General features: G+C 46.8%; 3 protein-coding genes across 5 annotated transcripts; 2 read left to right on the forward strand and 1 right to left on the reverse strand.

The window, feature by feature from the left end:
- Positions 1 to 2,620: 2,620 nt before the first annotated feature.
- Positions 2,621 to 8,359, forward strand: LOC112897793 (probable mitochondrial adenine nucleotide transporter BTL1). Its single transcript, XM_025966188.1, has 5 exons — positions 2,621 to 3,038; positions 6,311 to 6,405; positions 6,871 to 7,204; positions 7,406 to 7,643; positions 7,800 to 8,359. The coding sequence occupies exons 1-5, from the start codon at positions 2,835 to 2,837 to the stop codon at positions 8,048 to 8,050; spliced, it is 1,122 nt and encodes a 373-aa protein (XP_025821973.1). The 5' UTR covers positions 2,621 to 2,834; the 3' UTR covers positions 8,051 to 8,359.
- Positions 8,360 to 8,861: 502 nt separating this feature from the next.
- On the forward strand, positions 8,862 to 11,124 carry LOC112898351 (exocyst complex component EXO70A1-like). The gene is made up of 2 exons (XM_025966685.1): positions 8,862 to 9,632; positions 9,718 to 11,124. The coding sequence occupies exons 1-2, from the start codon at positions 8,862 to 8,864 to the stop codon at positions 11,023 to 11,025; spliced, it is 2,079 nt and encodes a 692-aa protein (XP_025822470.1). The 3' UTR covers positions 11,026 to 11,124.
- A 361-nt stretch (positions 11,125 to 11,485) lies between these two features.
- On the reverse strand, positions 11,486 to 20,465 carry LOC112896669 (pumilio homolog 5). 3 transcript variants are annotated; one of them, XM_025964722.1, is made up of 10 exons: positions 20,335 to 20,465; positions 16,881 to 17,496; positions 14,538 to 15,937; positions 14,290 to 14,431; positions 14,026 to 14,133; positions 12,955 to 13,167; positions 12,768 to 12,878; positions 12,445 to 12,639; positions 11,969 to 12,140; positions 11,486 to 11,871 (listed from the first exon to the last, which is right to left on the reverse strand). In XM_025964722.1, the coding sequence occupies exons 1-10, from the start codon at positions 20,409 to 20,411 to the stop codon at positions 11,849 to 11,851; spliced, it is 3,057 nt and encodes a 1,018-aa protein (XP_025820507.1). In that variant the 5' UTR covers positions 20,412 to 20,465; the 3' UTR covers positions 11,486 to 11,848. The 3 variants fall into 3 exon arrangements, with proteins under 3 accessions (XP_025820507.1, XP_025820508.1, XP_025820509.1); XM_025964723.1 differs by lacking the exon at positions 20,335 to 20,465 and adding an exon at positions 19,978 to 20,311; XM_025964724.1 differs by lacking the exon at positions 20,335 to 20,465 and adding an exon at positions 18,396 to 18,610.
- Positions 20,466 to 22,040: the final 1,575 nt, after the last annotated feature.

Below are 22,040 nucleotides of genomic sequence, written 5' to 3' on the forward strand. Positions count from 1 at the left end.
GCCTTTTCCTGATCATCTTCTCAATATGTTCTCCACTTATCACTGATTACCATCTGTATAAGCGAGTCCTTGAAAAGAAGAAACCTCATCAACATAACAATGACAGTTGCAAATCTTGTGTCTGCAATAGCTAGGAACTTGAGCTTACTAAATGAATTGAACATTGACAGCCTCATGCCATGATTCATGATAAAATTCTTGATTTGGAGAGCATCCCCGGCAATATCACTTATCCATTTAAGTTCTGGATTTTCATCTTCATCATTCTTTGCAGCACAAATATTTTTCAATGCCAAATTCAAAGTGTGGACAACACAGGGAGTCCAAAAGATGTTTTTGTACTTTGCTTCAATAATCAAATCAGCAGCTTTGCAATTTGCTGCATTGTCATTGACCACCTGAACTACATTCTGTGATCCAACCTTTTCAATAACCTCAATCAAGAGGTCTGAAATGTACTCCTTGGTATTTGCCTTTCCTTCAGTGTTTTCACATTTCAAGAACATTGGACCGCTCTCTGTCACAGCAATGAAGTTCAAAAGGGGCCTTCTTTGAGAATCAGTCCAACCATCAGCTGCAATTGTCACCCCTTTTGTGGACCAGGTGCTCTTGATGGGTTCAAGCAGCTTCTCCACATTAGTATTCTCTTGCTGCAGGAGAGTTGTTCTCAACTTGTTGATTCCAGGAGGGGTATACCCACCCATTTCATGTGTTGCCACAAAGTTGAATGCAGCCCGATAGTTTGGGTTTCTTGCCAAGTTGAAAGGAACGCCTGCAAATCCAAAGAAACAAACTATTTTAGCAGCTAAGAATAAAAAATACCAGATTGCAATTTGAGAATAAGAAAATAAATAATACAACAACAAACCTCCTGTGTAGAACATTCTTGCAATAATTGCATCAACCATTTGTCGGAGTTCAATGTGGAAACTCTCCAAAATACCAGATTGTTTTTTCTTCTTTGATGATGCCTTAGATCCTGTTGGCGGCAACAATCCAGAGGATGATGCTGAGGCAGAGAGCTGCACTGGCACGGGAACACTCCTCCTTGAGCTTCCATCAGCACTAACTCGTGCTGCTTCTTCTTCCTTGCGGAACTGGTCCACCATCTCTGGTGTGGCAGCACCACAAATTGATGTGCCTTTACCAGGTTCCCTCATGAGATGTGCTCTTACTCTAAAGTAACTCCCAGGAATAATGTGATCACAATACAGGCACTGAGATTTTGCATTTCCTCTAGAAGAAGCATTCTTTTCAAGTAATTTAACATGCCTCCACAGAGGAGTTTTACGCAATCTCTCGTCAGAAGGATTGGGATCAACTTGTGCACTACCAGCAGGGGCACTGGGATTAGGTGATGGAGAAGGAGAATTTGAACTTCCACTTGCACTTAGAACTAGCCATGCTTTGTAAGGGGCGCAAGGGGCGGCGGCGGAAGGGATCCACGAGATCACAGAGAGAGAGAGAGAGAGAGAGAGAGAGAGAGAGAGAGAGAGAGAGAGAGAGAGAGAGAGAGAGAGAGAGAGAGAGAGAGAGAGAGAGAGAGAGAGAGAGAGAGAGAGAGAGAGAGAGAGAGAGAGAGAGCGGGTGCTGCGTGAGGTGAGGTCGCGAGTGTTTTTACAGCTAGGGTTTAGGATGGGCCGGTTTTGTTGGGCCTCAGTTTCAAATGGGCTTCCAAATGAAGGTTATACTCAAACGTATCGGATGGACGTATCGCCGAGTATCGGACGCGTATCGCGAATTAAATTATTTATTTTTAAATTGAATTAATCCGATACGCGTATCGGGGCGTATCGGGGCGTATCGGGACGTATCGGAGTATCGGGGCGTATCGGATACGGGTACGGCGACCATCCAGGCATATCGGTGATTCGTAGTAGGTGGAGGGGACGGTGCCGGGAGGAAGAAGTGGAGGAGGGAACAGCGTCGGGAGTAAGAAGACGGGGAAGAGGGAGCGCATGGGCCGGCCTTGATAAAGCCCACGGGGAGCCTGACGGTGAGGCAGCTAGGCACGTTGAGCACAGAAGCATGGCCCACATAGCAAAATCCCAAGTAGAGCCCAGATACTGAGTTGGCTATGGGCTGTCTGGCCCGTCCATGATGGATGGTTCTCCTAAACTAGGCCTATATGGGTGCTCGCCGTACGCATTTTACCCTCTTTTTACATGGGCCTCCGTATTTGATGCTACTACTACCACCTGCAGGATATATTAGTGGACCCAAAAGGTCATCTGTGGGGAAAAGCCGAAAAGATCACCTTCTTTCCCATTTCTCATGTCTCGACGATAGACAAAGATGATAAAACCGCATCCAGTCCCCCTCAAGAAAAAGGCCAGGAAGAATCCTAGTGGAAAAAACACGACGACTCACATGGGTTTTCAAACGTGCCAAACACACCCGGAAACTCCCAAAATCTTGGAAAATATCGTGCATTCATCAGTCTCACACTCATCTCCCTGAGCAGCACACCAACAGCACGTGAAAAAGCAGCGCCAAGAACACAACAAGATGGGTAGACGCGTAAAAACAATTTTGTGAATTTCAGATAATGAAAATAGGAAGAATACGAGATAAATACGCCACCATGCGAGCCTCTATACCCATGTACCCTACGCCCGTGAAGCCTAGACGTCTCGGGCTCTCGGCGCTTTGCTCAGAGATTCCCTCTTCGGCGCCACCACCCTTTTCTTTCTCCTCCTCCGTCCCTCCCTCCGTCCCTCCCTTCCCTACAAAAGCCGCGAGAAGCGGCGGAGACGAGGAGAAGGACCACCCTTTTGCGCCCGGGCCCCTCCCGTTCAGCGCATTCGCGTCCCCCACCCGCTCGAGGAGGAGCCATGGGCGTCGAGGAGGCGGGGCGCGCCGGCGGCCGCGGCAAGAAGCTGGCGCTGGCGAGCATCGGCTTCGCAGACGTCCGCGTGGGCGCCGCCGGGGGTGCGGGCTACAGGGAAGACCTGCTCGAGGTGGGTCTGCCCCTGCCCGGGCCCAAGAACGACGGGGACCTGGCCGTCAGGCTGCCGGACGTAGGCGCCGCCGTCAGGGTGAGTAACTGCAGATCTCAATGTCCCTGCTTGATGCCCGTTATGCTCCGGATGTATGACGGTATGAGCGGGAAATGGTAGCTTTGGTTGAGCATGTGGTTGATGAGATTGGAACGATTTTGGGATTGGATTGGGGACAAAGGCGGGAGCTTGGCTTTCTTATCGAAAACGTGGTGCCTGTTTGGTCTTAGAACAGGATTTGCGAGCGGTTTGAATTTTTGGAATCAGTTTTCTGGCAAAAGCAACAGCTTCTTTTATTATTCGAGGACTTTTTTTCTGTTGTATATTCTGGGAGTGATTGAAATGGGAAACGGTTTCTCGTGCTTGAAGGTTCAAGCTGCGATTCAGCTTTTATGCCGTCTATTTTGCTGTACAGGTTTCAAACACCTTGTCTAGTCTAATATTTAGTTTGTTCAAATATTGTGCCCAAGCTGTCGGTAGCTTGCTATGAATCTTTGCCGTAGGATCTTCTGATAAAGATGTTATAGTCACTTCACTATCCATTGCGATAGTTGATTAGCTGACGTTTAACAGTTGGTAATTGTAGAATGTTTAATACTTGCTCGTTATCTACCAGGCATCACAAATTGGTATTGGTGGAGTAAGCATGCTAGTATTTTCTATTTTTCTCCAATAAAGGGACTGCATTGGGTCCCATCGCCATGTGTCTCATGTCCCATGTTTGCTGAATTCTTTTTGTACTTATCTTAGGAAGATATTTCTTCAAAAGCAGACGTGGAGCTGATCACTTGAAAGCTATAGATGTACTGTAGCCTGTTCTGATAACTATGAGATATCCGTTGAGCCAAACTTTGCTCTCCATTTACAATTCCTTCGCATTTACATTTTTCTTTGGACATGAAAATTCGAAAGCTAGATAAGCTTTCAATAGGCTGTTGTTTATATAGTTTGCTAAATTTTAATTTGATTAGAGCAAATAGCGACATACCTGCTTATATGCCTTGGTGAATAAATTTGATTGTTTACATAATATTCCTATGGGCATCTTTGTGTGAATCATGATATGTTCATTTCAAAAACGACCCTAGATTTTTTTTGAGTAAAATGCACCAGAGGTCCACCAACTTGTAAGGGTGTGTCATTTAGGTCCACGAACTCCAAAAGTGTATTTTCAGATCCATCAATTTGTAATTTGTGTCACTTAGGTCCATAAACTTTGAAAACATAGGTCCATAAACTCTGAAAGCGCACTTTTGGGTCCATAAACTTGTAATTGTGTCACTTAGGTCCATAAACTTGTAATTTGTGTCACTTAGGTCTATAAACTCCGAAAGTGCATTTTTAGGTCCATGAGCTGTGTGGCTACATACGCGCCCACAAATGTTGCCCCGATATTGCTGTCCATGAATATCCACTCCTAGACTAGCTAGCATTAGTACCGGGCATATGGCGCGTTTAGTGCCAGTCAGGCTGACCGTTACCGCCTGGCTGGTACTAAATGGAGGATCGTTTAGTACCGGTTGCAGCAACCGGTACTAAACGCGCCACCCAGAAAAAACGAAAAAAAATGTAACAACCCTCGGGAAGCCCGCACACATGCAGTCACAAGTCACGTGATTTATTCTCGCATAAATGCGCGTGCGCGGCCGTGAGGATTCGAACCCACGACCTTCGGCCTCGCGCGTAGCTTGCTTATCATCCCACCTATGCATCATATGTGATTGGGTGGGAGATGCTTTCCTTTTGAAGTAACTTGTGGAGGACCATTTAGTACCGGACCAAGACACCACCCGGTACTAAATATCACCATTTAGTACCGGGTGTTGTCATTGACCGGTACTAAATGGTCGTGCCATTTTAGTACCAGGTCAAAACACCACTCGGTACTAAATATCAAATTTTGGCCCGATACTAAAATGGCTTCGGGGGCTTTCAAATTTGGACCCGGTATTAAAATGGCTCCTTGGTAGCTTTAGTATCGGACCAAATTGTGTCTGGTACTAACATGCGCAACGAAAGGTCGTTTTTCTTGTAGTGATCTTTCAACCCCTCATCGAGAATCACTCTGGGTTGACCCAAGTCTAACGTCGTCACGAGATTTTTCTTCGCCACAACACCTCGCGCCGCCACCATATTCGGCCACCCGCACCACGGAGGACATAATATCCCCTACCACGGTACACATGTTGTTGAGTCCCTCTGTGACCTGCTCCACCTTTCCCAAGCCATCACCCCCTCCTCTCCACCCATATTACGAGGTCATATCTAGATCTAAGCTCCAGAACTCACAATGGCAGTCCGTAAGCCTCCCTTTGAATCCTAATACATATCAATAACCTCCAAGATAAGTCTTTCATCCCTCCTCTCTCCTCTCCCTATGCACTTGATTCGAAAACGGGGCTCAAATTTGACCCTTTTGGCGAAACTCCAGCAACATCGGGCACCGTGTAGATTCATGTTGGTGCGATATCAGTGCATGAAGGCTACGTGGAGGGGTATGGACCTAGGTGACACAAATTACAAGTTTATGGATCTAGGAATGGACTTTCAGAGTTTGTGGACCTAAGTGACACAAATTACAAATTTATGGACCTAGAAATGCAATTTCGAAGTTGATGGACCTAAGTGACACCCTCTTACAAGTTGATGGACCTCTGGTGCATTTTACTCTTTTTTTTTGGGGGGGGGGGAGTATGCATCTATTGGGGTAGAAAATAATTGTCTTTTAGTTGTGTTCCCTTGGCATGCTTTTCCCTGTCCACTTCCAACTTCCAAGTTGGTTTGAGTATTGTTAAACAACCACGGTACAACCTTCCTAGCTGTTTGTGATGTTACTTCTTCCTAGGAACTTTCATGACAACAGCTAGGGAATGTAACCCCTTTGAACTGTTGTATAGAAATTCACAGCTTTGGTCAAGGTTACAGACTAATGATGTTTTCGGAAGAAAAAGAAATGCTGCAGTCTGGATTAGGTTTTGAGAAAATGGATGACAGGCTAATAATACCTTTGGACAAGTTACCTGAATATGCAGGTGCCTATCTAGACTAACAAATGCCACAACTGATAGTGAATATATGCAAACTATACATACCACTATGTTAGCTTCTGTCTTTCAAAAGGCTTAAAGAAGTAGCAATAAATGTACATTAGATTTTCCCCAGCACCTCCATTGCAATTTGAAGTTAAACACTTATAAGTGGGAACTTTCTGAATGAGTTTCTTTGCTTATGAGCCTACAGGGTATTTTAAGCCTTCCAAAGTGCTGATGGACTTTATGAGTCATTGATCTTAGATTTGTATCTAAATGCAGAATTTTCTGAGGAATAGAGAAGTTGCAGAATTCGTCAGTGGAGCAATGGCCGGTGCAATGACCAAGGCTGTTCTAGCTCCTCTAGAAACTATCAGGTATTTGCCATACTTTGCTTTATACATTTATGTATACACACTACTAAGTTTGATATCTTGCTAATCGACAAGTCTTAACATATTAGTTTGGTGGGATGAGTAAATTTGGCTCTTGACACACTAGGCATGCTGCTTATTTCTTGCTTGTTTTTATTTGGAATGTGCAGGATTTCTTGCTTGTTTTTCTTTGTCAGAATGATGCACGTCAGGGTATTATGAGTGTTTAAAATGTTTAAGAATCTGCTGGTTATTGTATGGTGACTGTATATATCTTAGGGTGATATAATATCAGTTGTTCTTTCAAAGTAATTTGCTACACAAAGCCTATTCACTCTTTTTTTTTTTGAGGAAACACCATTGACTTAAATGACAATTGTCATTAATTTGGAGAAACATCCAAAGTGCTCTTTTTCAATCCTAAACAAAGTATATGCAAGTAAGCTGATATTGTTTGGTTGATTTCAGGACAAGAATGGTTGTTGGGGTAGGATCAAAACATATTTTTGGTAGTTTTGTGGAGATCATTGAACAAAATGGCTGGCAAGGACTCTGGGCAGGTAATACTATAAATATGCTCCGGATTATCCCAACTCAAGCAATTGAGCTTGGGACATTTGAGTGTGTCAAAAGGAGTATGGCATCTGCACAGGAGAAATGGAAAGAAGAAGGGTGCCCAAAGATACAACTTGGCAATTTGAAAATCGAGCTGCCATTTCACTTATTATCACCTATTGCCATCGGAGGTGCAGCTGCTGGAATAGCTAGCACTTTAGCATGCCATCCTCTTGAGGTTCTTAAGGTACTTCAGAGCTGAATCTGCATGTTGAATTTTTGTGGATGCTATTCGTGAAATATACATATATTGAGGCAGAACTGCTGGTTTGTAGTTCTACTATCTATTCAAATTAGTTGCAAGCAATGCCTTGCCTCTGATCTTAATGATTATTTAGATCCTCATCACTTACAAACTATCTGTAATTTTACCAATTTTCTGCCACAGGACCGTATGACTGTCAATCGTGAGGCTTATCCTAGTATTGCCATTGCCCTCAACAAGATCTACCGCACTGATGGCATTGGTGGTCTTTATGCTGGCCTCTGCCCAACATTAGTTGGCATGCTTCCTTATAGTACATGTTACTATTTCATGTATGAGACAATCAAGACTTCTTACTGCCGCACACAGAAAAAGAAATCTTTAAGCCGCCCTGAGCTACTTGTTATTGGGGCTCTTTCAGGTCAGGACTCAATCCCACCTAACGTGTTACTTTGTTTCATTTTGATAGCCAACATACAATTCCTCAAAATTCTTGAACTATATCTAGGAAATGTGATATTCCATTTGCATTAAAGTTGGCATTTGAGTAAATCACACTTGCTGTTGAATTTTCTAGGCCTAACTGCAAGCACAATCAGCTTCCCTCTGGAAGTAGCAAGAAAGCGGCTTATGGTGGGAGCCATACAAGGGAAGTGCCCACCCCACATGATTGCGGCATTAGCCGAGGTTGTTCAAGAGGAGGGCCTCAAGGGGCTTTTCCGAGGATGGGCAGCAAGCTCCCTGAAGGTCATGCCGACGTCCGGCGTCACCTGGATGTTTTATGAGGCATGGAAGGATATCCTTTTGGCTCCACGGCTCCATGTCTAGCAAGAGCACGCAACTCAACAACGGCATTAGCGCTGCTACAGAATAAATTTGTTCTACCGTGTGGCCTTGTGGGATTCCAATCTTTTTTCTCTTTTCAAATCCCACATGTGCCAATGATGTAGCAAAAGAAGGCCATCTTGTGCGGTTTGGCCGATGATTAGAAGCATCAGCTGTTTGTCCTCTGCTAACCTGGATTGTCTAATTAGTAGCAACTGTTAACAGACAGTCTCTGGGCTGGGAATGCATTGGCCCCAATCATTGTTATTGTGAAACTCTCACTAATGAATAAATAAGTTACCTCTTATGAGATGTGCCTTGCAAGTACCGCAGAAATGTTCCAGTGCTTCATGAGTCAATGCTATACTACACTACATCTAGTCCTCTACTTTAAAATGAATGTGCTTCCAAGCAAAAAGAAAAAAGGAAATGCCTCATAGAATCCCAATCCTACAATTTTGTTAAGCAAATGCGAATCCAAGTAATTTGATTAATAACTGAATCACCATCCTAACTACGTTAAACTGGTGGTTGATGCATTGTTTGTTTCTCCAAATGACTTGTAAAATGCACTCTGTCTTTCTCATAGGTAATGGCGAAATGAGATGCAATCCCCAAGGATAGCCATTTGTCCTCAGCTGCTAACCTCCAATGGCAACTTCGTCCTCTTCCCATTGCAGTATCCACCGTCCATCCCTCATCGCACGGTGGCCAACTTCTCCTAGTCCCCGTGCTATGCGTTAAACAAGCAAAGGCGCCAATTGAGGGAGACATCCTACACGGCGAAGGCTCAAACAGCAGCCGGCCGCCGGCCATGTGCCCCAACGCGTCAACCACGGCGGCTGCCGATGCAGACACGGAGCTTGCAAAGCTTCAGGCCTCACGAGCCGCCATAGTCTCGGTCCTTTCCGCCGCCGCCGAGGCCGAGATCGACATCGACGCCGTCGGCGACCACCTAGCTGAGCTGCTGTCCAGCGCCTCGCCGTCCTCCTCCCACCTCCAGTCCCAGGCCGTGGCGGCACGCGCGCTGCGCGCGCGCATCGATCGCGCCGTCGCCCCGGCCGAGCCCCTCCTCGCGGCGTTCCGCCGCGTGTCCGCGCTCGCCGAGGAGGCCGCGCCGCCCGCGGACCCGGCCGACGCCGCGAGCGCGGTCGCGTTCGTCGACCGCGTGGACCAGCTGCGAGACGCCATCGAGGAGGTGGTGGCGCGCGGGGACGAGGCCGTCCGGAGGGTGGAGGAGGCGGTCGGGTTCCTTGGCCGGACCAAGGCCGCCGGCCGCGGCCGCGTGCGCAGGCTCACCGAGGCCGCCGCGGCGCTGCGCGCGGTGTACGAGACGGAGGCGGAGCAGATGCGCTTCGAGGGGCCGCTCGATGAGGCGCTCCTCGGCCTCCAAGACCTCTTCGAGGCGCTGCTCCTCAGGCTCAAGCACCCGGCGGCGGTCGCGGACGACGTCGTCGCCGACGCCGACGGAGACACGGCGCCGTACGAGCTGGGCACCGACGACGAGGTGGAGGCCGCCACGAGGATGGCCAGAACGCTCGCCGGCAACGACTGCTTGGACATCTGCCTCGACATCTACGTCAAGGTGATTCGTTTTCTTGGCCTTCTTGTTTCTAGCTGCGACAGTTGCGATGTGAGTAACCGAAATAACGGTGGGTGACGTCACTCAGACGAGGTACAGGAGAGCGGCCAAGGCGATGATGCGGCTCAACCCGGCTTACCTCAAGTCGTACACGCCGGACGCCATCGACGACATGGAGTGGGAGTCGCTGGAGTCTGCCATGGCGCTGTGGAGCCCGCACTTCCACGTGGCCATCGCCTCCGTGCTCGCGTCGGAGCGCCGGCTCTGTGCGCGCGTGCTCGAGCCCCTGCCGCCGGCGGTCTGGCCCGAGTGCTTCGCCAAGATCGCCGCCCGCATCGTCGCGGCGTTCTTCCGCTTCGCGGACGGCGTAGCCGCCGCGGCGCGCGAGCCGCAGAGGCTGTTCAAGCTGCTCGACATGCTCGACGCCGTGGTCCGGGAGCGGGAGCGCCTCGACGAGCTCTTCTCCAGCGAGTCCGCCACGCTGGTCGCCATCCGCGAGCGCACGCGCGAGGTGGAGCGCGCCCTGGCGTGGGCCGCAGCCGGCGTGTTCTTCGAGTTCGGCCTCCGCATCGAGACGCACTACGTCACCGGCGCCGACGTCGGGCACGTGCCCAAGATCGTGCGGTACGCCGTGAACTACCTCAAATGCCTCGCGTCCGACGATTACCGCGCGCTCATGGACACCGCGCTGCGGGCGGAGCGGGAGCGCGGCGGCGACGAGGACGAGGACAGGAGCGAGGGCGGCGGCCGCTCGCCGCTCGCGGAGGCGGCGTCGAACGTCCTGGAGGCGCTGCACCGGCACGTCGAGGCGGCCCGCCGGGTGTGCGCCGACACGGTGGCGTCGCACGTCATGGCCATGAACGCGTACTGGTACATCTACATGCGCGCCCGGGGCTCGGAGCTGGCGAAGCTGGTCGGCGAGGACACCATGCGTCGCCGGTACAAGGCGGCGGCCGAGGAGGCCGCGTGGGAGTACCAGGAAGCGGCGTGGACACCGCTCGTCCGGGTCGTCAGCGGCGGCAGCTCCGGGGCGCCCAAGACCTGGCCGCCCGACGACGCGCGGGGGAAGGCGGCGGCGTTCGCCGACATGCTCGAGGACCGGGTGAGGCGGCACGGCGCCGAGTACAAGATCCCGGACAGTGACCTCCGGGGACAGATCAAGGCCGCGGCGGCCAAGGCGGTGCGCGGCGCGTACGCCGGGTTCTTGAAGGCCAACGACAAGGCCTTGGCCGGCGGCCGGAGGGAGATGCTGCCGCTGGACGTCATCGAGGGAATGGTCGGGCGGGTGTTCGACGAAATGGGCGATGGAGTCGCCGGCAGCGTCGGCCAGGCGAGGAGCAGCCGGAGCCGGCGAGAGTCGAGGGACAGCAGCAATCTGGAGGGCTTTGGCGTCTAAAGAGGCTAACATGGCGCGTTGGCGCCAATGCTGGCCATGTACTTGCTGCTTGTGTTAGAACCAACAGAGAATGTGGTGTTGATCCCTCGAGCCTTCAAAGAATGTTATGTAATCTATTAAAATCTACTTTACTATGTTCATGAAAACTAATAAATTAAAATGGAAACATTTCTTAAATTTGTGTTACTACTTTTCTATAACCAATCAAATAGTGCGTATGACATAGTTAACTTAGTTTTTATTGAAATTGTAAGCCTCAATGTATCTCCAAGTAGTATTTATTTCAGCTGATTGAGCTGAACCCTTTGGAGTGCAGGAATTTGAAAGAGAACATCTTTCTAGAAAGCAAACAGTTCAATTCCAGCACGAACTTTTTCAAAAAATTTACCGACCTGTACAGGCCTAGCTAGATAGCCATGCAGAAAACGCAGCAGGAAGATCATGTTACCAACACGCAATCAAGACACAGATAAACAGGCTTTTATCCCACAACTGCGTTGCAAGCAAGCAAATACATTACCGGGCACAGCTGATGTGTATCGCATACAAACCATAACGCTAAACTCCTTTTGCACACAGCTAACCGACCACTATTATTCTGTAAATAGGCACACCCTAACATAGATACAGTGATGCACACCACTAAGCTGCTGTTCTAGAACCTCAAAAGACTACCCTGGAGAAAGTCACACCTATACAATCTTCGACGACAGTTTTGTTAGCCCGTCTGAAGGTACCGGAGTTCAACTTGTTTTGCTTTCTTCACAGCTGATGCATAGCAAAGATCAAGTCACCTCTCCTAGGATGAATTTGTGGGTTCATTTCAAGAATCCGAGTCAGCAGGTCCTGAAACATCACAGAATTGAACATATTACTTATGATAATAACACATCCAAAATAATCACCGAGAAGCTTAGTCTCAGTCCTAAGGGAAGATACTTACCTTCACCACAGAGCTGCTCAACTCGGCTTACGATGTGCTTGCCATAGGTGTACTTCCTCAACGCTTGCAGATGACCCTTTACACGGCTGAGGAGAAGTTCCCGCTGACTCTCGTTGCATGTTTCGAGTATCTTCTGAACCACATAATTAGCATACTGGTCCTTCATCATTGCCTAATTGAACATAACAAATGGTTAGCAAATATAACCTAGGATCCAGTCAAGGGAAGACAAAGTTACAGAAGAAAAGAGGCTCATTCAGTTCATTCATGATCATAAGATTCACAGCTCCAAGAAGCTGGAAGCATGGAACTGAAAGGCAGACACTCATGGCATTATCTGATTTGGATGCTAGCAAATGATGTCATCTTCCTACCTCAGACCAGTTCATTGCAGCATTAGTTTCATAACCTCTCTGGGTCTGGAAAGAAGGAAATGGATGATTGAAAAATCATGGGATTGCAGCTATCATACATACCAGCAAATTGTCATTGCCCTCTGTCTGCTCCACAATCTGCCTGATCAGAAGATCCCGCTCCGCAATATCACCATGCTGAAAACACTTCTCTATCACATTTGATGCAAATTTATTTTGGCTCATGGTAACAACCTGTCCAGCCAATTCAGTAATAATTTGGCTCCTCTCATGAGATTTTCCTCTTTCTAGAACATGCTGCAAAAGAACCAGAGAGAACAAATAAGCTGCCAAGCAAGACTCGTATCAAACATTGGTAGGGTCGTAGCCTCGTAGTAGAAAAAGGTGTTGAGTACCCACTATATCAAACTACAAACAGATTTTACCTGTGTAACATAGTTGCCATACTGATCTTGAGCAAGGATGCACGCTGACTGCAAAATCTCATCTATTATGCACTGGCCTTGTGAATTACCACCACAATGCTCCAAAACTCTCTGCCCAGTATGATAAACATTAAAGAGAGCACCAGAATCCCTCACCAAATTTGAATATAATATTACTGTATATTACCTGAATTACACGGCAACCATATGGGTGCATTGAAAGGCTAGCAACTTGTCCCTGAAAAGCAGATACTATGAAACCAATATGTTCTGTAGGGACACATTCAATGCACTTCTGGATAACATGATTTCCATTTTGATCACGAACACATCGCATAACATGTCCATCAAGCTCACGAACTAGATCTATTTTCTGGTCAAGTTCCATAACTTCAAGAGCCTACATGTTTTCAGAGAGAAGTTAGCGGAAGCAAGAATCAACAATGATAGCTGTTAGTTGCTTACACTAAGTTAGATGATAGCCAGAATCACATGAGAAGCTAAGCTGTAAGGTGCTTACACACCAGCCCCAGTTACATTAGCAGATTAAACAGTAATTTCTAGGTATACAGAAAGAAACCATTTAGAATAGCATAGGTAAGTTCCCCTCAGAACACCATACTGATTACAAAAGATACCCCCTGTAACAATTACATGCAGTGGATATGGATGTTGTGATAGAACCCTACCATGTATTTTTGCAATAAGGAAAGGAAAAACAAAAGAAAGAAAGGAAAAAAGACTTTATGTATAGAGACAAATACCAGTAAGGAAAAACACTGATTGGTAGAACATAAACCAAAAAGAATTGATCCCACACATACTTGTGGTGGTATATTAGATACCACATGTTTCAAATATATTAAGACACCGCATGTTTCAAATGCTCACTCCACTACTGCTGCTATGCTCATATAACCTTAGTAGAAATTTTGATATGAATGTGTTCAAAAAAAGTTTTCATAAGAACTAAAGTAACTAACAATGCATTCTGGATCATGCAGTTTTACCAAGACTGAAGCCATCTATCACTGGCACATGTAACTAGTATCACCCAGGATATCACTTTACTCAGCAGCTAATGTCAAAACCAAGCAGAAGTGGTTTGAGACTTACAAGTATCACAAGTTGATGAAAGAAATGCTATATACGAAGAGAATTGAGACATGGACTTGGATAAACATCGTCTGTATTCCTATTATTATTACAAAATATTCACATTTCACATTACACATATCAGGCAAAGATTAAAGAGTACCTTCTGAATTACTCTGCAGCCATACATCTGAAGACTCAAAGGCAAAACATGACCAACAAGCTTAGTGCCAAGATCCCTCCTTTGCTCACGAGTTCCATGTTCAAAGAACTGCAGTGATTACATGTTATTTCTTCTAATACAAACTCAAGTTTACTGGTTACTTGTTACAAGGCATGAATATGTGAGACGAAGTGACCATACATGGCACTCAATAGACAATAAAAATACCGAGAACTAGGAGATTCATCCTTAACAACAGCATACCTTTTGGATCACATAGTTCCCAAAAACGTCAGTCATTAATGATGCAGCATGAGGAAGAACTTCTGCAAAAACAGATGCCTTCTCTTCGGCAGTGCAGTTTTCCAACTTCTGCTGGATGAATCGGCTACCATGTTGGTCAGCGCTGAGATCAAGAATACATCCAGAATTAGCATACAAACCTTTGTTTCTTGGAATGAATCTTAAGACAGGATATGGGCTAAATAAATAATCAATACCGGACAGCTAACCTGTATTCCACAATACGGCCTGTGATATCAGATAGCTCGACCCTACGTGCTCTGTTGGACTTTAACTCCTCTAGGAAAGAGCAGGCCTTCGGTTCATCAAACTTCTGCCTTTCTCGCTGCCCTTGAGTCCCTGAATTAGCAGTAATATTTCTGGTGGGGGACTGGAATCCAACAGAATCGTTTCTCCTACCAGGAGGCAATGCTCCAGGCAATGTTTGTCCCTGAAACACGGGACTTGTAGGGTAACTCATCGGTACTCCAATGTAGGGTGACATGGCTTGATAATTCGGAACAGCCCCTCCTCTTCTGGATGTGGGAGAATTAGGAAAACCAGTTCTTGGAAGCTGAAGCCTCTGATCAGATGGGTATGCAGTTTGAGGCATCATCTTTTGTGGATCAAAGCTCTCAGCTGGATTCCCGGCAACAGTAAATCTTGGACCCATTGTATTGTATTGATTTCCACCAGTATACTGAAGTAAAGAGGGCTGCTGAAAGAAATGAATGAAGTTTGGGTCGGGAATGGATGGCTGCATACCAACCCCAAGTTGCCCGTACATTTTATATGACTGCATAAAATCTGTTCCCCCAATAGGATTTCCAATTGAAGGAAAACCAGATGGCCTGCCACTAAAGCTTGGAGTCATAGGACTGTCAAGAGGTGTAGCAAGAGAACCTTGAGGAGCATAACTAGCCATAAAAGGTGGCAAAACTGAACCAGTTACAGGGTACCCTCCAGTTCCAATTGAAGTTGGAAATGCATTAGCAGGGTGCAAATTCTGATAATAAGGGCTTCCAAAAGAATTTGGTGTGAAGAAAGGTGTTGTCATTCCAAGCTGCGGTAAAAATTGTTGCATGTCACCAGCAGGTAACTTGAGCTGAGTATGAGACAAGTTATCAGCAAAAGGAACATGGGAAAGATGTGGTCCTTGAGGGGTCATTTGAATAGGATCGCCTTGGGCTGGTAGCAATGGGCCATACTGCTGCAAGACATTGTCCTGCCACTTCTGGTTAACAGATGAGGATGAATGTCCATCCAAACTTAACTTCAAATTCTTCATATTGGAGTCCACATTATCAAGCTCAGTAACAGCTGTGCCACTGCCAAGCACAACATTTCCAAGTTTGGTGTCTACGGCCGACTTTTCTTGCTGAGAAATTTGCACACCAGTTTTACCAGAATATGATGAGCTGGAAAGGAGCGATGATGAAATATCATTGCTAATAGTACTTTTCAGTGGGCTTTTTGGTGTCCAAGAGTTCAAATCCGATTGCTTGACAGCATCAACTGACAAACTCCTTGACAAATTTATGTCAGAACGTACAGTCATAGCATCACCAGTGTTGCTAGGATTAGAAGATGAACTATCAGACAAAGAAGCCACACTCTGGTGAAAGCTTTCCTGAAGAAAATATAAACAGATGATGATAAGGTCATTTGTCACAGTCAACAGAAAATCAAAGCATTAATTCAAACATCATTTGTAAATAGAAAAGGAAAAGAGTAAAGTAAGAATTGGGAAAAAACAAGTAAATACAGAAGACTTAATTCCAAAAAACACAAATGTTGCACCACACTAGATTTCTTTTAAAACTTGTTAATAGCTTATGAGCAGTAGCAATGGATTTTGAAAGCAAGTATATTTTACTGTTTTCACATAAGTTTACCAATTAATAACTGTTATCCTAGAACATAAAACCAGCGAAATCTTTTCCACATTTTGTTAACTTTATAAAACTCTAAAGTGATCTAGACAGACTTAAGTGCTGACATTTCGTTTGTCACATGGTAAGATATTGGGGAACATTGGAGCAATCACATTTTTAAGTGTTCAAAGGGACCTTACCTTTTATACGTATTCAAAAGGAACCTTACTTTTCAGCTTTTATATATACAAAGATCATTAAATATCTGCTAAGTGGGGCTGAAATGTTGGACTGTGACATAAGAGCAATAATGTTTATTTCTACCTACTTAATACAACAAATTCAGTGGCCTCATAACATAAGATAATCATTGTGCACGTACGATGAAAAGTTAATATCTTATTTTCAGTTCAAGCAAGTAAAAAGATCACGCCATCCCTGTTCACTCATACCCCCCCAAAGCAAATCATAAGTTGGATAAGATATAATATTACAATCAAAACCCAATCCAGCTTTCCATGTCACTACACTAACTAGCATATTTCAGAAAAATAATAGACTATTTTTATTTGGTACATATAACTACAGATTGAATGCATGCAAAAGCTTAAACCAAAAAAATGGCACATATAGTTAAAGGTAGAATTAATGCAACAGCCCTGACGGAAAAGGAGTCTTTAATCCATGTCAAGCACTTACCAGCATAAAATCCTGGCTCTCAAAGTTGGATGCACTGGAGATAATCTGGGCATCCTCCACTGAACTTGAATCCAATCTTGGAGATTTATCATCCTCTGGCTCTTCTTTGTGAGTTGATAGAGTAGATCTAGGAACATATATGGAGCTTTTGCTGCTGTTATCTTGGGAGACCACCCTCCATTCTTTAGCCTTGCCAACCCGGTTCATTAATCGACGGCTCTCCCTCGAAATAAGTGGTGGAGGGAGCCTTGGGTTCAGATTCACCTTGGACCCATAATACTCAAAATATGCTGGATCAGCACACAGTTGCTCCTCGGACTTGGAACTGTCAGTCACGTTATCCAAGTTTGCCAAACTGGCTTCAAAGCTCCCACTTTGCTGGCCCATGAGATGACCAAGAGCAGCAAGAGATCCTTCCATGCTAGGCGGTGCACTTCCACTGCGATTTGGGACAGATTCCCTCCAGCCCCCATAAACCCCAGTGCCATTATCCACAAATCCCAAATCTTCCCCTGAAAGGCCACCCACTGAAGAGTCAAATGCACCAAAGCCCTTACTCCAGTCCCTAGCCCCTGTCCCACCAATTAATCGGACAGCACTCTCAGTAGCCATTAGACTGCAGAGAGAAATTAGTCGTTTAGTGCTAATCAATTGATAAAATATGCAAGGAGCTCAACCTTTATTACTTTCTAAACCAGATTATTGAATCCTAAATGTTTGGTAGTGCAACAAGTAAAAAAGAATGGGTGTGTCAAGCAAATTCATTCTAGATTTCATTTCTAGGGGGTCCATATTGGATAATGGATAAAGAGACGACCTAACAGAAAAAATATAGATGAAGGGTAACTAAATATGCTGCTTTAGCCAGATAATACCATACTTGCACAACTTTGATAGCTCGGGACCTCAGTTTAAATAAATACAGAAACACAGCAGGGAACCACAATTGATCTAAATGGCAAATCACAAATGGAAAAGTTGCCAAGGTGAGCCAGCTATTTGGTCACACACATCTATCGCCCCAACTGCAGTGGCACACCAATGGCTCTTAATCATGCACATATCCATCATGTTTCACACAAACCTAGGCCACTTCCACCTCAGCAATTGTCTCCCAGTCAATCTAGTGGGGAAAAATAAAATTTCCATACGAGATCAGACGAAGTAGCCGCTGGACTAATTCCCCAAGAGAAAGCACTCTTTTCTCACAAACAAGCGCACAAGGCACTCCAAAACCAGTCGAAACACTGGAAGAGTGGCCAAGGAACACCCACAAACCCTTGTTGATAGTCGTAACACATTCCTGCAATTCGAACCCTTGACTCTGATCCCAAAATCACAGAAACGCACACATTCCCCTCACTCAAAGGTGACTAGCCAACACTCAAGCAGTCAAGCTCCAACCACAGCCCGAAATTACCCCCAAAAATCCAGCAAACACAAGCATGCTTAGGATCACACTGCCACACCAGTCAAAAGGAGAGAGAACAAAATACGGAGACGGAAAGGAACGACCTTGTGGCCCCCGATCCAGCCGGCTGGCAGCCGGAAACCCTAGGCCTCAAGCACCAGCGCCGCCACCAGTGGTCCTCCTCCCGAAGCTCGCCGTAACAAGCTTCTCCCTTGTTCCGGAGGAACAAACCACCTCAGCCTTATCCACCCCTTTGAGAACACCCTCTCAGGCAGAAGCTTTCCTTTCCTCCTATACCTCCACCTCCTCCGCTTTACCCTATTTATTTTGTGAATCAGTGGAGAAAACGATGGACAACAAGGGGGATTGAAAGGGTGCGGCCGTATTGATTGGTCGCTTCTAAAACCCGCAAACCACCTGTGTCTGTGCGGCTAGGCTGGGTGCCACCGCAGTGGTGTGCTTTGGGAGGCGGTGTGCAGCGGGGATGGGACTGATGGGGTCACAAGGCATCGTTTGCGTAAGGGGAACTAGGGCGGCAGGATTATGCGGTAGCAGCACTACGCATACACGGAGATTGGGGACACGCTTTATGCTTTTCTCCGGAAATAAAGAGGGGTCAGATGTTTTTTGAGGACGGAATGGACCTTTGAAATGGCAAGTGTCTTGATAAAGTTAAACCTAATCAATAGGTATGATACTAGGAGGTAAGTAAATAGATTTCATTCTTATCCTTCCATCTAGGCATGTTTGTTTAGCATTGTGCGTGATAATTTTTGTTAGGAGGCAAAATGAAATATGCAATTAAAACACCCTTTATTACTTTCTCAGGCACTACTTATCGAAGCCTAAGTATTTGGTAGCGCCAGCAAGTAACAATAAGTTTGTCAAGCAAATGCATTATAGATTTCATTTCTAGCCGTTTATATCAGATAAAAGATAAGCATACGGAAAAAAAACATACACAAAGGGTAATGTTACTTTGGCCTGGTAAGTAATACCAAAATAACCAAACTTTGATGGTTCACAGCATCAGAACAAATGAAAGACACAAACATAGCACACAGCAGTAGAGTCTCAGTTGATGTAAATGACAACTGGACAAGTTGCCAAAGTGAGCCAGCCATTTGGTCACACGTTTTCTAACATCTAGCGCCCCAGCAGCAGTTACAATTCATATAAGGCGCAAAAAAGACGAGGCCTTTGGAGTGTAATCAAGCAGATATCCATCGCATGCACACCAACCTCGTCCCCTGCCTACCTCAGCAATCTGACACCTCCCATTTCCCCACAGAATAGTGTGGAAAAACAAACTTTTCATACGAGATGAAACACGAGCAACGCTGGACTAATTCCGCAAGCGAAAGCACACTTTTTTTCCTCATACACAAGCCCACAACGCATTCCGCTACCAGATGGAACAACGGACGAGTAACCAATTTCAGGAAGCCCAGAAACATTCCTGCGATTCCATCAAAGGAAGCCCTCCACCCGCCCGAACCCCAGGATCACAACAACGCACGCATTCCCCCCGCGCAAAGGCGGACTTGCAAACACTCAAGCAGCCAGGCTGAAGCCAGGCCCAAAGAAAAAACCCCAAAAATCAAGCAAACCCCAAGCGCGGCAGCGCCCGTCGCGACACCAGTTAACAGTGGAGATGACGAGACACGGGGAGGGAAAAGGCACGACCTTGCGGCCTCCGAGCCGGCCGGACGGCGGGGCCCGAAACCCTAGGCGGCCGAGCGAGCACCACCAGCAGCGCCGCCGCCGCCGCCACCAGCAGCAGCCTTCCTCCTGAAGCTCGCCCCGCGACAAACCTTGCCCCCGCTTTCTCCGGAGCCAGCAATCACCTCGGTGGCCTTATCCACGGCTTCGGGAAACACTCTCTCTCCAGAAGCTTTCCTTTCCTCCTCCTCCTCCTCCTCCTCCTCCTCCTACGCTTTTTCCCCCTTTTTCTTTTGCGACTCGGTGGAGACGACGATGAACGGCGAGACGGGACGGAGAGGGGGAGGGGGTTGAATGAATGAACGGGGGGTGCGGCCGTACCGATCGGTCGCTTCTAAAACCCTCGAACCGCCTGCGTGCGCCGCTGCTGGGCCGAGTGCGACCGCGGCGGCGTGCATCGGGGTTCGTGCCGGGGCGCGATGTGCGGCGGCGATGGGACGGACGGGGTCACGAGGCGTCGTTGGCGTACGGGGGCCTAGGACGGCAGCAGGCCAGCAGGGATTCTGCGGCGGCGTCGCTACGCGTACACGGAGATTGGATTTGGGGGACACGATTCTGGCCCCTGGCTTTCCTTTGATGAGAATGCAAAGAGGAATCAAGGAATAATGGGGATCTTAAGATAGCAAATCAGCAAATATGTTTTGATAAAAATAATAAAGCTTAATTCATAATTCCACACGCGTGTGTTAGGAGGTGACAAATGGTATAGTTGGCTTTTTCATTTGGATAGTTTGTTTAGCCTTGTGCATAAAAGCTTTGTTTGTTGCAAGGCAAGGTAGGCATTCTTTTCTTGTCAGAGACGGTTCTGAAGTAGTAGTAGTACATATTTCTTCTCATGAGTGCTCGCATTGTTATGTTTGTTTGTTATAAATGGTATATATTTCATTTGGATATATAGGGCAAGCAATTAGGAATCAGCGAGGGCACCGAGCTTTTCCTCTTTTTTAATGCTTAATATTTTTCCTACTGTCGTTTTTTGTTAGGAACTGACATCCTCTCACTCAATGCAAGACTCTCAAGAAAAGGTACTACCACTCATTATATAACATGAAACTCTCAAGAAAAGGTACTACCACTCATTATATAACATGAAACTTGAGAAGTCAGCGTATTTTGTTTCAAGATAGTGTTGGGCTAAGTAAGTTGGTATTCTTTGTGGTGCACCGTGTGTCTCCTCCTAGCAACTGCCGTTATTTTAAGTCTTGTTGACTTCTTCCAGTACCTGTACTGCCTGCAGCTAGACGCTACGGTCTTTGGAGGAAACGTCAAGGGAACGTGCTCCACCATTGCATAGAAAGAGCTCTGGGCTTGACCTGATCCCATCCAGCGCCAGTCTTATTTCATAGGTATTTGCTTCTGTCAGAGACAGTGTCCTTCTTCGCAATAACATTTTTCGAGAGTGCATTACGGTCCATGTGCACACATGCTTTCTCCTCGTACAATCGAACAAGAATTTCTAGCAATACAGACCACACGGATCATTTCTTCTGCACGTGACAAATGTAAACCAAAATAGCATAAAGGATGAGGTTGTAAAATTGAAAAGTTGTTACGCCTCCGTGCAGAGAGGCGCGGAACCGCAGGGGCATGTTTACTGAACCAATCCGTGCTCCCACATGCTGATTTGCTGACGAGTACTGATTGCTGAGCACGCGGCACCTCGTCCCCGCCGCGCGCATAGTCGGACGCCGAGGCATAGCTCCGGCCACCGGCCGACCGGCGGCGAGCTCAGGCACGCGCCCTCCATCTCCATGGCTCCACGACGGCGGCCGAGCACGCCGGAGCAGAGCATGCGGACACGCAGGAACGAACCAAGCCAGGCAGACGGTGTGGGCCGGGAAGACACGCGGCTGGCCCGATTGAGGCCCAGTCTTGCTTGGCTAGGAAGAGTCAGTCCGTTTTGTTTCCTAGCCCGCCAATCCTATAAGTAAGTCCGTCGATCGGTGGCCCATTGGGCCGATTGGACCGACCGAGGGACGTCCGACGCGCTGGGACGTCGATCGCCCATCCAACGAACTGCACACATC

The sequence above is a fragment of the Panicum hallii genome, chromosome 6 (genome assembly GCF_002211085.1).
Source record: "Panicum hallii strain FIL2 chromosome 6, PHallii_v3.1, whole genome shotgun sequence".
NCBI classification, from domain to species: Eukaryota; Viridiplantae; Streptophyta; class Magnoliopsida; order Poales; family Poaceae; genus Panicum; species Panicum hallii.

Excerpts from the sequence above, each read along its gene's own strand:
- LOC112897793 (XM_025966188.1), top strand. The coding sequence starts at position 2,835 with ATGGGCGTCGAGGAGGCGGGGCGCGCCGGCGGCCGCGGCAAGAAGCTG. Across the intron at positions 7,205-7,405 it reads ATCCTCTTGAGGTTCTTAAG|GACCGTATGACTGTCAATCG; the intron begins GTACTTCAGAGC and ends TTTCTGCCACAG. Across the intron at positions 7,644-7,799 it reads TGTTATTGGGGCTCTTTCAG|GCCTAACTGCAAGCACAATC; the intron begins GTCAGGACTCAA and ends TGAATTTTCTAG.
- LOC112896669 (XM_025964722.1), bottom strand. The coding sequence starts at position 20,411 with ATGCACGCCGCCGCGGTCGCACTCGGCCCAGCAGCGGCGCACGCAGGC. Across the intron at positions 14,432-14,537 it reads GGCCGTATTGTGGAATACAG|CGCTGACCAACATGGTAGCC; the intron begins GTTAGCTGTCCG and ends TCTTGATCTCAG. Across the intron at positions 12,141-12,444 it reads AGGGCAATGACAATTTGCTG|GCAATGATGAAGGACCAGTA; the intron begins GTATGTATGATA and ends ATGTTCAATTAG.
- LOC112898351 (XM_025966685.1), top strand. The coding sequence starts at position 8,862 with ATGTGCCCCAACGCGTCAACCACGGCGGCTGCCGATGCAGACACGGAG. Across the intron at positions 9,633-9,717 it reads GCCTCGACATCTACGTCAAG|ACGAGGTACAGGAGAGCGGC; the intron begins GTGATTCGTTTT and ends GACGTCACTCAG.